Raw genomic sequence first — 13,000 nt, 5'->3', positions numbered from 1 at the left:
CTCCTGCCCCTTACCCTATCCTCCCTGCCCCCTTACCACACCATTCAGAGCAGCAGGACAGGCTTATTGGAAAGCTGCGCTGCCCACGCAGGGCGTGGCTGCGGGGGAGGGAGGACAGCGGGGTAGGGGCTGGGGATTAGCCTCCCCGTCCGGGAGCTCAGGGACTAGGCAGGATGGGCCCGCGGACCGTAGTTTGCCCACCTCTGTTCTAGGAGAACCCAGAAAGCGAAGGAGTTTTGTTGGAAAATGTTCCTTTTGAAGAGTATAATGCATCCCTCTTCAGATCCTGGGATGCTTGTGGCATAAACCTCTGAGCACTCATCATCTAAAAGTGCTCCACATGTGGACCTGAAGTTCCTACTCCTAAAGATCCATCGTCCTTGCCTGGTAAAATCTCGGGACAGAGGGCGATGAGTTCTAGGTCAAGCCATAAATCTTCTCAAGCCTCAGACAGAGTAGCCCAAGGCCCAAAATGGGTATGCTGTCCCAACCTCTCAGCAACATGGACCCCAGTACCGTTGTCTACCCTGGTACCAATGTTATCTACTCATCTGTCTTCAGTACCACTGTATTCTGTACCAAAGTCCTGTGTGATGTCAAAAGACCTACTGGTCTCTTTGGTATCGGACACGCCTCTATTAGGCTTCGTGAAGGAGCTTAATCCCAAGTACCAACCACTGCTCCTATACCAGAACCAAGTATATCAACACTTCATCCAGAGCACAGTTTGAGGGCAGTCCAGGCACACCAGATGGCACAGTTCCTTCTCTGCAGAAGGACGATACATTTTTGTCAGACTCTGAGGGAGGTAGGGAAGTTTCACTGTCTCTAGGGGTCTAAATATTCATGTTAGTAAACACCCAAGGAGGACTTGAGGGCAGAGTCTTATTACAATAGACATAGAAGTTCACACCCATGGGTTTCGCATTCATTCATTAATGAATGTTTCTTGGAGCCACTAGTCCTGGAATCCCCAAAGGGAGAGGCAATCCTTGTTTTAATCTGAAATGGCACACTGGATCTGGTCCAAGAGGTGAATCTAGCTGAACAGCACTGTAATAGCAACCATAATGTAATTAAATTTAACATCATTGTAAGGTGGAGAAAACCAAAGAAACCCACCACAGTAGCATTTTAACTTCAAAAAAAAATTTCCACAAAAATGAGAGAGCTAGTTAAATGGAAATTAAAAGGCACAGTCACAAGATTGAAATGCCTGCAAGCAGCATGGAAACTTTTTAAAAACTCCATAACAGAAGCTCAAACTAAATGTATACATCAAATTTAAAAAAACAGTAAGATGACCAAAAAATGCCACAATGGCTAAACAGAGTAAAAGAGGCAGTATGATACAAAAAGACATCCTTTAAAAGTTGGAAGTCAAATCCAATATCACACAGTTCCATCATCTTCCTCTGACCCTTCTCCTAACTAGGTACTGCTTGTTAATCACCCTCAGTGGAATACAATAGGTGTCATCACTCAAAGAAGAACAGGAGGAGGCTACATACCTGTAATTGAAGTTTCTTCAAGATATGTGGTCCCTATCTGTATTGCAGTCCCACCCTCCTTCCCCTTTACTGCGGATCAATTTGATTTGTGGTGGTGAATCACACCACACCCTGCCCTTACTTGCCTTACATGATGCAAGGGCGCATGCGTGGACCAATAGACACTACTACTTTCAAAATGTCCAGCTCCAGACACATGGCACATGTGTATAACCCTCAGTGGAATTCAGATAGGGAGCACACATCTCAAAGAACGCCAGTCACATGTAAGAAACCTCCTCTTGGAAACCATTAGACAAGGGATAAATAAAAAGATAGAAAATATATAATATAGAAATCCATGGTATGCCCACTAGTTGAATAATGCTTGCAGTTCTGGTCACCCCATCAAAAAAGATACGTTAGAACTGGAAAAAGTACAGAGAAGGGCAACAAAAATGGTATGGAACAGCCTCCATACAAAGAGAGATTTAAAAGACTGGTACTGTTCAGTTTAGAAAAGAGATGACAAAAGGGGGATATGATTGAGGTTTATAAAATCATGAGTGATGTGGAGAAAGTGAATAAGGAAGTGTTGTTTACCTCCTCAAATAATACAAGAACCAGGTGGACACCCAATGAAATTAATAGGCATCAGGTTGAAAACAAATATAAGGAAGTACTACTTCACACAATGCAAAGTCACCTTGTGCGATTCATTACCAAGGGATGTTGTGAAGGCCAAATGTATTACTGGGTTCAAAAAAGAATTGGATAAGTTCATGGAGGATAGGGCCATCAATAGCTATTAGCCAACATGGTCAGGGATGCAACTCCATGCTCTGAGTGCACCTAAACTGGGACTGGATGACAGAGAATGGATCACTCAATAATTGTACCTTTCTGTTCATTCCCTCTGAAGCATTTGGCACTGGCCATTGTTGGAAGATACTCGGGCAAAATGGACCATGGGTCTGTTCTACTATGGCCATTCTTATGTTCTTATTGACAGTGAAAACCACAATATTTATTTATCAAATCTCTATTTAACGAGTTATATTTTTTTTTGACAGATTAAAGAAATGGAAGCAATTTTAAAAAGAAGGCATCCAAATTCTTTACCTGCTTTGATATATGCTGCTGCTGCAGCATCTGAGGGAGGTGGTGACATTTCGGCTAAATCCAATACAATTGATTTCCTGGAAAGAAGAATAAAAAAGTTAGAAACAGAACTTGAGGGGAAAGATGATGAAGCTAAAAAAAGTCTACGTGCTATGGAACAACAGTTTCAAAAAATAAAGGTAACTAACTTAAGGCTATCAGCATCAGGCCCTTACATTGAGTGGCAGTGTATTCCACAGGTAGTGAAGAATGGTTCTACTGAATGTAAGGGTATCTGTCTCTAAGTATTAGCATTGCAAAACGAAGGAAAAGATAACATTTGGGGAATATTTTGGGGCCAGAAATTCCAAAGCTTTGTGCATTTAAAATATAGTCATGTAAAAGCATTTTGAAACTGACAGAGGAGGAATTAAACTTGCAAGAGAGATTGCTTGGGTTGTCTTAAAAAACTTTTCATAAATAGAGGAAGGGGACTTTGTCCTACAGGATACAGAGCGGAGGTACACACATACTGAGCTGCACACACAAGTGAAATAAGTGTGCAGGCAGCAGTGGCATAGTCCACTTACAAATTGCAGTCTCTTCTGCATGTTGAGTCAGAATCCGTGCCCCCACCTTTTTCTTCATGGATGTCCAGGACAGAGAATTGTTAAGTTGGGGGTTCATGGACTGGGGATTCTTGCAGAAACTGTCCTGGGCCCTGATTTGCAGCATGAAAAGTAGGTGTTAGGTTGCCATTGCCCAGGAAAACTTATACTTCTGCCAGGATCTTGGCACCATTTCTGAAATCCTGTGTTGGGAAGTCCTGCTGGTATGGCAGTGGGCTTTGTTCCACAGGACCTGTTTTGGTCGCTGCTTACCTAGCAGGGAAGGAGAACATGGAAAGACTGAATCAGCTGGAGATAGACCCCTTTTGAGTAAACCTTAGCACTCACCTGAATGAGAAATTACCAGCCTTCTGCTTGTGACACCAGGAGAAGAAAATACGTTTCTAAGGTTTGCCTTTTCCATCCAATTGAGAGAGAGCTTTCTTGTGTATCTATCTACTAGTACCTCTGAAACAGAACGTCCTGACAGAGCTCAAGAGAGACAAGGGTTTAATGATCTTGATTGCCCCATACACACCCGGATGGAAAGAATCATCTTTTTGTTCTGTTTGTACATTCTTGTCCATGATATGGGTCCCTAAGGATATGGCAGTGGGCAGTCCCATCACAAGCTATTAAATATTTGCAAAGTGGAAACTAGCAACAGTTAAAATGCTATGTTTAACAAAAATATGAAATGCTCTGAATTTCTTAGTGAGTCAACGTGTTCTTAATGTTAAACTGAGAATGGAATGTTAATTTGTCTGTTCAGACTGATAGTTGAATAGAATAATCCAGCACAATAATACAATGGGAAACACTCATTTTCCTAATAATTGGCTTTAATTATTTATTCTCTTTCTAACGGTTATAAGGTGCCCATCTATCCTTACTAAAAATAGTTCCTTAGTTTGCTGATATACTGTGCTTTTTTGTTGCAGGTAGTCTTAATGAGTTATTACATTCATGAGGCTGCTTTCTGAACTACCTAATTTATAGTGTTGTAAATATTCCTGGTTTTGTTATATATAATATGTTAAACATTTACTTAAGGTGCTTAATCCCTTAATTTATACAAAAAAGAGGGAGTAATAAATATGCAACTCTGTAAATTGCTGTTTTTTCCCAGCTTCAGTATGAGCAAAGACTTGTAGAGCTTGAAGAACTCCTTGCCTATAAATTGATGAATGAACCACAAAAACCGCATGACAGCAAAGCCAGTTTTACAGCAATTGAGCAAGAACTTCGTAGTGTAAAGGAGAACCATCAGATCACAGTAAAAAATCTTCAAACAGAAATTGAAAATCTTAAAAATCAAAACTCCCAGTTAGAACTCAAAAAATGTGAAAGAGATGATGAAGACTTACAATCAATAGAATACCAAGTGGAACAAGCTCATGCTAAAGCCAGGTTGGTAAGACTAAATCAAGAATTAATCACCAAAAGCAGAGAGATACAGGACCTAACAAAAACTGTGGAGAGACTTCAAAAAGAGAGAAGGACGATGTTGTCAAACCATAACTCAAGTGACAAAACTGACAATAAGGAAAAGTCTACAGAAATTTTGAAAAAGGATATTTTAGCAACAAGTAAAAGGAATGCCAGTACCAATGAACCCTTCCCAGACACTCTTGATGATAAAATATACCAGCCACATAACTTTGCCGATTCCCATATTTCAGAAGTTCTGCAAGAAAATGCAAGGTTAAAAGATGAGCTAGAAAGACTGTCTCTAGAAATGAGCCAGCAGAGAGTGAAGTCTCAGGCAACACTGGCTTATTCTGAAAGTAACATACGAAGGTAAAACAGTCATCTCATGCATTTATTAAAACATTGGAGTCTTGGTGGGAGATCAGTAATGATACAGTGCCTTTTGACAAATAGATCACATGTATGAATCCAGCTCACATTAGTAATGACCTAAAAGCTGCTACCTTCTCATGCTACCGTCTAACTTAGTTGGTGGTTTCTCTACACACATTCATAGTCAAGTGTATACGTGTCACAAAAATTGCCACCTAAATTGGCGCTAATTGGCATCTTTCTGGTCATAGATGACTGGATAAAATTGATGTTTTTGAATGGACGAGAATGTGAGGCAAAGTGTGCTTCCCTCACGGGAGTCCTTACCCTCATTTAGGAACAATATGATGAGAAGAGGACTTCTGTGTAGTATAGCACTGCTATTAAGCCCTCAGGCAGGTCCAGATGAGTGCTTTTTAATAAATCTAGAATTTGTTATGGCTTTGAGTAAGAACAAGCTTATTTAATATAAATTGTTGCAGCATGGATGCCTTTGTCTTTCATCTAATAGTGTAATACTAATATTTATAGCCCAAATCTTCAAAATTAGACACATGCATAATTTCATTTACAGTTACAGTCACACACATGGTGTTTGCAATCTTTGTAACTTCTAAGAAATGAAGCGTGTGCAATTTTGAAGTTATGGGGCCTATAATTTAATTATTTTAAATGTATAAGCATATATAATTTTGTTGCTACAATTTTGGGAAACAGCTATATTTATAGCTTTCTTTTACAGGACAAAGGAAGATACAGCAGAATACATTGCAGCTCTAAGAGCATCCCATCAGAGAGAAGTAGAGAAAATTCTTTGTCAGCATGCAGTGGAACATTCTGCTTCTAAAGTAGCTGAACTAAATAGCAAAATTTCAAGACAAGAAGTAAAATAAAACAGTTATACACCTATTGTCCTAATGAATGTTAAGAGTTATTAACTATGACTTTAACAGAAAATGGTCAAAATTTGTGATGATTTAGAAATTAAATATTTTTAAAATAAGTCCCATTTCTAAAAGAATATGACATTCTCAACAAATATATGTATATTACTTAATAAAAATGTAGAGAATATACAGGGCATAAACATATGATATGATGGAAATATTTTAAATTCAAATCCAGTACACAACCAATTAACTGCATAACTATTGGCTTTTGTACAATACAATTACTATTAATATTAAGATTCAAGAAATGCTTTCATATATTTTAATTCTAAGATTCAAGAATTGATTTTATGTATTACTTTGAAGGTTTTAAAATCTGTCCGTGTTAATGAGGAATATTTAAAATATTTCCTTAGATCTTAATAAGACATCTACAAGAACAAGTTAATGAGCTGCACAGAGATCAAGAGGCCCTTGCAGTTTCACAAACGCGAGAGGAAATCTTGCAAAAAGAGGTAAATGAGAGGTTTGTTGTGATTTTTTTTTCAGTTTTGAGCTATCTGATTATAAAACAAGAAATCTTTTGTTTTTATTTCTAAAAGATTTTTATATTATTATTTCCAATAATATAAAATGAAAGCAGCCTGCAAAAATCCAAGCTTGTGTCCACTTTACCTTACCTTAGTCCATCCCGTGTTTTGCTGCACATTGGACTACCCACATTTGCCGTCCTTGCCTGTCAACTGCCCTTCTCTCCAAATCTTCCCATTTTATGTTGAGGTGCTTGGTGTCATTCAGAACTGTTCATTTCCATGTTATTTGCGGCCTTCCTTTCTTTCTTCTTGCGTTTTCTGGTTTTCATTCAAGGGCAGTATTTGGTAAGCGTTCTTTTTCCATTCTCAGCACACGTCCCAACTACTGTCGTCTTTTGTAGATTATTTGTGAGAGGGTGCCTTGTTCAGTAATTTTTCTGACTTCTTCATTTGTCTTTCTATCTCTATATATTATTCCCAATATTCTTCTCAGACGTTTGTGATGAAATGTATCCAGCTTTTGCGTATCTTTCTTGGTAAGTTGCCATGTCTCACTGCTGTATGTTGTGATGGCAATAACAATTGCTTTGTACACGTTCAGTTTTGTCTTGAGGGAGATGTTTTTGAGTTGCCAGATGTTTTTGAGTCTTCCAAATGCAGCGTTTGCCTTCCCAATTCTTCTTCTTCTTCTTCTTCTTCTTCTTCTTCTTCTTCCCTTGGAACTAGTACCATCTTGGCTGATGGTATTTCCAAGATACGTAACATTGTCCACTTTCTCTAGTTTCTCTTCTTCAATTTTGATTTCTGTCCCTATAGTCCCCATTAACATGACTTTACATTTCTTTGCATTGTATTTCAAACCCATCTTCTCCATTACTTCATTTACTTGGTTTGTGCATTTTTGTAGTCCATTGGCATCTTCATTGATAAGAGCGATGTCGTCAGCAAAGTCTAGATCAGATAGCCTTGAATTGTTCCATTTTAGGCCATATGTACTACTGTCGCATTGTTTTAACACATAGTCAATGACTAGCATAAACAAAAAAGGAGACAGGACATATCCCTGCCTTACACCTGTCTTGATGCTGAATAGCTTACTCAATCCATTTTAATGCAGCATTTTGAGTTGGCATAGAATGCCTGCATAATGTTAGTTAATTTTGTTGGAATTCCATATTGTTCCATAATTTTCCGCATTGTTTCTCTGTTTACTCTATCGAATGCCTTTTGAAAGTCCACAGAATTGATGGCAAGACTGCCTTGGAATTCAGTTGTGTTCTCAGTAATCCATCTCGGTGAAAATAGCGTCTGTGCACGATCTCCCTTGTCTAGATCCAGATTGTTGTTCATGTACGATGGTATCCATCTTTCCTTTCATTCTGTTCAGGAGTACTGCTGCTAATACTTTTCCTGTGACAGATAGAAGTGTTACTCCCCTCCAGTTTGAACAATTGTTTAGGTTTCTTTTCTTTGGTAACTTGATTATGATACGAGGGTCCATTCTTCTGACACTTTCTCCTCCGTCCATATTTCGTTGCACAGCGAACAGATGACTGATTCCATGTCCACTTTAGGTCTTGGTAAATTAAGTTGGTTAGCATTAAGTTTAATAATTGCTCTTTATCTTTGTGAATTTTAATTGGTTGGGATAGGATAGGTATTTATGTGAGCAAAGAAGCAGAACATGCAACAGAAAATTTAACTTGCATAATGCTTGTCCATTTCGCTTTGGTCTCAAGTACTTGATTCTGTGAAATCATGATTAGAAGTGACTGATGTGTGTGAAAACTGCTCCATTGTGATAATTCAGATGCAATTAATTTAAGAGGCTGATGGTTTGTTGTTTTTTAACTAAGTGGGAAAAGAAATTGACTGGACTGTCAGGTAATATACGTTTTTAATAGACTCCTTCCCATGTAAAGATACTATAATTTGTTGTTTTTAATAGAGATTAAAATTTGACTATCTCAGAGATTTTACAGAAAACTCTATTAGGTCACCTAGTGCAGTGCTTCCCAAAGTGTGAGCCATGGCTTCTTTGGGGAACCACAAAGAATTCATAGGGGAGACACAAATGTTTGGAAAAAGATTTTAATTGATATGCCTGCTTTTGTTTTTCTAATTAAGAGATTATTAAACTAGGCCTAAAAATCACCTGCATCTTATCTATAGGCCTGTGTCTTATGCAGCTGCTGCTGCCAGACTGTGAGCCTCTTTGCCCTCCATTCCTGCTGGGGAAAGTGTTCATCAGGAAGTCTCTCAGCTATAAAGGCCCTGCTGGAGCAGAAGGCAAAGACAGGCTTCCACTGCTGTCAGCAACTTCATCAGCACATATGGAGGGGGGGAAAGGGGCTGAGGGATAGACAGGGGCATCTTATCTTCCTCAGGGAATGATTTTTACCAAGTTCTAAGCCTACATGTAGCAAATGTTTGGCTGAAGATCATGGTTTTAATAAAGTTAAACAGAAATGGATGAAAAGTAGACAATACAATAATTACATGAAGTTTTGGTTTTTGTGTCTCAGTATTACTGTGGAAAGTCCACAGTCACAATGTGGTGTTTCTTTGCATACATTAATGAATGAAAGTGTGAGGCCAGGGAAACTACAAAGACATTTATTACCCAAACACCTGGAATTTGTAAATGAGAGCTGCACCTTGTTTTCCTTCAGAAACCAACAGAATTAAAGTGGCAAACAAAAAGTCATGTCTAAAGAAGCAACTGTTCTTCTTCGAGTGCTTGTTCACGTCCATTCCACATTAGGTGTGCGCGCACTGTGTGCACGAGCGTTGGAAACTTTTTTCCCCTTAGCGGCTCCTGTCGGGCCGGCGGGGGGCCCCCCCGAGTGCTCCAGTTCCTTCTTACTGTCCGTGGCAGCGTTGGAACAACCTCTCTTTCTCTCTCCTATGAGAGCAGTCCCTTAGCCTTTCTCAGAGTTGGATAGCTATTATCAGTTAGTTAGCAGACCTTTGTTGTGGATACTTAAGTGATTAGGTGCTTGGAGGCTTTCAGCGCAGGCCCACGGGTTTAAGGCTTGTGCCACGTGCCGCAAGCCTATGCCAGTTAGTGACCCCCATGACTCGTGTCTACGTTGCCTGGGGGAAGAACATCAAACTGAGCGGTGTAAGATTTGCAAGGCGTTCAAGCCAAGAACAAAGAAAGAAAAAGACTTTTGTTTGCAGCAGTTGTTGATGGAGGCCGCATTGCAGCCACCAGGCCCGGAGCGCCCGACGTCGGCTTCAGCTTCCTCGGTGCGTAGTGCCCTGGAGCCGTCGAGAGACCCAGCAGGCATTTGGACAAGCTGTATGATTCGTCACTATACTTTGGTATTGAAGAAGTTGCAACCTAAAGTACACATGGCCCTCAATATTGTTTTTAAAATTGTAAATTTTATAAAATTCCGGGTAGTGAACACACATGGTCTTAGTACAATGTGTGAAATGATGGGCTCTGACTACTCTCAGCTTTTGTTTCACAGTGAAGACTGGGGGTTGTCATGTATGAAAGTTTTACAGTGTGCCTTTAAATTGCAAGACGAAATCAGAATTTTCCTCCTCTGGAAAACCGACCTTGCAGATTATGTGTATAATATGGACTTCTTGATTATATTAGCTTATGTGGTAGGCATATTTGGCAAATTTAATGCACTGAACTTGAAGTGTTAAGGTAGGAATACCATAGATTTTATTTTAGCAATACTTCAATTTTTTCCATTGTAAGGTTTTAAATGTTTGAAATTTTAGTAATCTTACCCATAGCCCTTGCTGCTGTTTCTTTCACATCTTCTATAACGGTATGTGCTCAAGCAAGAGGAGTTCTTGTGCTTTATCACAACTTCAAAATGTCCTTCTAGTGATGCTTAATCTTCATCTTCTATGAATCTTAAAGTTCAGCTCTACTCCGAAAAATGCCTATGTAAAAAATAGCACCTTCTTACTCAAAAGATCTGTTTCTAGTGTGTCCTTTTATTACTGGTGATGATATGTAAGAAAGAAAGACTACTACTTGAACTACAGATTCTAGGTTGAGTTTGAAGGGCTGACAGTTAGAAAAAACATAATTGTATTTGTAAAGTGAGCAATTTGCATTAGAAATCGTTGAGACTGTGACTTTTCAAGGTAAAACTTCACTTGCCTTTTTTTGTTCAGTTTATGTAATAACTATTAATGTTACTGTAAAATAACTTTTAACCATTTCGTGCCTAGAATCCAAATTTAGTTAAACTGGAAAATAAAACAAATGGAGGCTGCAAATATGATTCGTCATTACAGGGGAATCACTATTAGCAGTCTTAAATGGGATGGGGTTGAGCTTCATCTATTTAAACTATCAGTGCCTTAAATGAAGATATGGACATTTTGGGAGAGCCACAAGTAATTCAGGTATTTTGAATGCTAATCTGCCTCTGAATTGCTGTGCACAGCCATGCCGCATTAACGACACCAATCTGTTAGATAACAGATTCCTAGCTTCACTAGAAGACAACTTTGACTTAAAAATGTGAGACTTTAACCAAAAAATGCCCTCTATTTGGATCTGCTTCTACATGGTACTGCATGAGGATGTGAACATACTGATATTTGTAAAAAGAAAAGGAGTACTTGTGGCACCTTAGAGACTAACCAATGTATAGATAGCGGCTGGAGGAACAAAGATGCATCAAACTGCAGTACCACTTAAAAACACAAGGAACAGAAAGTAACCTATATAGCAGGCTTAGCCAAACCGTGGCTCGTGAGCTGCATGCGGCTCTTTTACAGTTAAAGTGCAAGCTCACGGAGTCCCTCACACCTCCCCCCATTCTCCGTCTACCAGACTGGTTGAGGGGGAAGAGCTCAGGGCTTGTGCCCTGTGGCAGGGTAGTGGGGCTAGGGGCTTCTGGCCAATGGGTAGGGGGGCCCCTGGGCTTCAGTCCCATGGAGTGCACTTGCCAGGGCTCGGGGCTTTAGCTGGAAGCCCCGAGCTCCAGCAGGCATCTCCCGCAAGGCTGAAGCCCAGAGCCCCGGCATGTACACCCTGCGGGGCTGAAGTCCTGAGACCCCCTTCTCCTCAGGGCAGAAACCCCTAACCCGGCCACAGGGCTGAAGCCCCGAGCTCTAGCAGGTACCCGCCTCCACTTACCGAATTTCTGAAGATTGTCCTATGTGGCTCAGAGGGTCAGTCAGTAGCCTCTTGAGAAAATCCCTCAACCATTCATTTCCCTCCAAAACGAAGTTTTAATTCATTGATGAGGTAATTTTCAGATTATTAGTTTAAAGTTGTAACATTAGACAAGAGGAGATGTTAGCCCTGTGTTATATATTCCAGCACTACCTTTTCTAACATTGTTTGTCTCTGTGCAAATTGTCTTTTTTTTAAAAGTAATATGTAGTCTGTATCTGAAAACTGTTGTGAAAAGTTATTTCTTAGTACATTATTTTATTATGTAAAAGGAGAGAAGGGCTTTAGTTTACAATTATACATTTGTTTCCTTTACAGTAACTCCTCGCTTAACACTATAGTTATGTTCCTGAAAAACGCGACTTTATGCGAACCAATGTTAAGCAAATCCAGTTTCCCCATAAGAATTAATGTAAATAGGCGGGGGTTAGGTTCCAGTGAAATTTTTTTCATCAAACAAAAGACATTATATACAGTATAAGTTTTAAACCATTTTAAACAAACACTTTAATATTATACACAGCAATGAGTGATTTTGTGAAGCTTGGTTGAGGTGGTGGAGTAAGAGGGTGGAATATTTCCCAGGGAATGCCTTGCTGCTAAATGATGAACTAGCACTTGGCTGAGCCCTCAAGGATTAATCCGCTGTTGTTGCATCTGATGAAGTGGGTTCTAGCCCATGAAAGCTTATGCCCAAATAAATTTGTTTGTCTCTAAGTTGACACAAGGGCTCCTTGTTGTTTTGCTGCTGTTAATGTAGCCTCACACTCTACAAGGCAGCATGGACTGAGGCAGGAGGGAGGAAACACAATAGATGCAGGGCAGTAGCTGCAAACACTTCCCTGCAAAAGCTGAACATGATGATGAACCCACGCTATCCAGCTAGAGCGCACCACTCCCTCCTCCTGACAGCGATGCACAGGTGCTGACTTTCCAAAGTGCTGGGGGTTGCATTTATGAGAGAGAGAGAGAGAGAGATGCATTGCCCCTTTACCTATGCTGACCCCCCTTCAAGTACGTTGCCCTTTTAAGCAGATCAGACAGGAAGCAACAGCTTCCTGCAAACTCCCCTGTTCTGTCCCGGAGCCCTGTGACTGTCCTGTCCTGCACTTTATGGAGAGGGGCTATGGTGCAGGCAGAGGGCAGGAGCAGGGGGACATCCTGACATCAGCACCCCTCTTCCCCTCCCCCTCTTCTCCCCTCTTCCCCCCCCCCAGCAGCAAGCAGGAAGCTCCCAGGAGCAGCTCTGAGGCAGAGGGCCTGGCAGGAGCAGCATGGCAGTAGGGGGAGGGCCACCTGAACTGCTGCTGGGCAGCTGCGGAGCCACATACCTTACAGGGAATTTAGGGGAGCTGATGGGGGGGGGCTTCCGCTCCCCTCTCCCCCCAGTTCTAATCCCCAGGAGAAGGGGTTG

General features: G+C 40.5%; 1 protein-coding gene across 7 annotated transcripts in view; it reads left to right on the top strand.

Annotated features, from left to right (window-relative positions):
* CEP162 (centrosomal protein 162) overlaps positions 1–13,000 on the top strand; it is an 80,710-nt gene that overhangs the window by 60,813 nt on the left and 6,897 nt on the right. For 5 of the 7 annotated variants that reach the window (XM_073336580.1, XM_073336578.1, XM_073336582.1 and 2 more), the window contains 4 exons: positions 2,564–2,791; positions 4,329–4,999; positions 5,745–5,886; positions 6,309–6,407. In XM_073336580.1, the coding sequence (XP_073192681.1) occupies positions 2,564–2,791; positions 4,329–4,999; positions 5,745–5,886; positions 6,309–6,407 (1,140 nt within the window). Of the gene's footprint in view, positions 1–2,563; positions 2,792–4,328; positions 5,000–5,744; positions 5,887–6,308; positions 6,419–13,000 lie in introns of all 7 variants that reach the window. The other 2 variants (XM_073336579.1, XM_073336583.1) reach the window with 2 other exon arrangements.

Source organism: Lepidochelys kempii, chromosome 3, assembly GCF_965140265.1.
Source record: "Lepidochelys kempii isolate rLepKem1 chromosome 3, rLepKem1.hap2, whole genome shotgun sequence".
NCBI classification, from domain to species: Eukaryota; Metazoa; Chordata; order Testudines; family Cheloniidae; genus Lepidochelys; species Lepidochelys kempii.
Note: the sequence above shows the minus strand (reverse complement) of the source record. Positions and strands in the feature narration are given on the sequence as shown.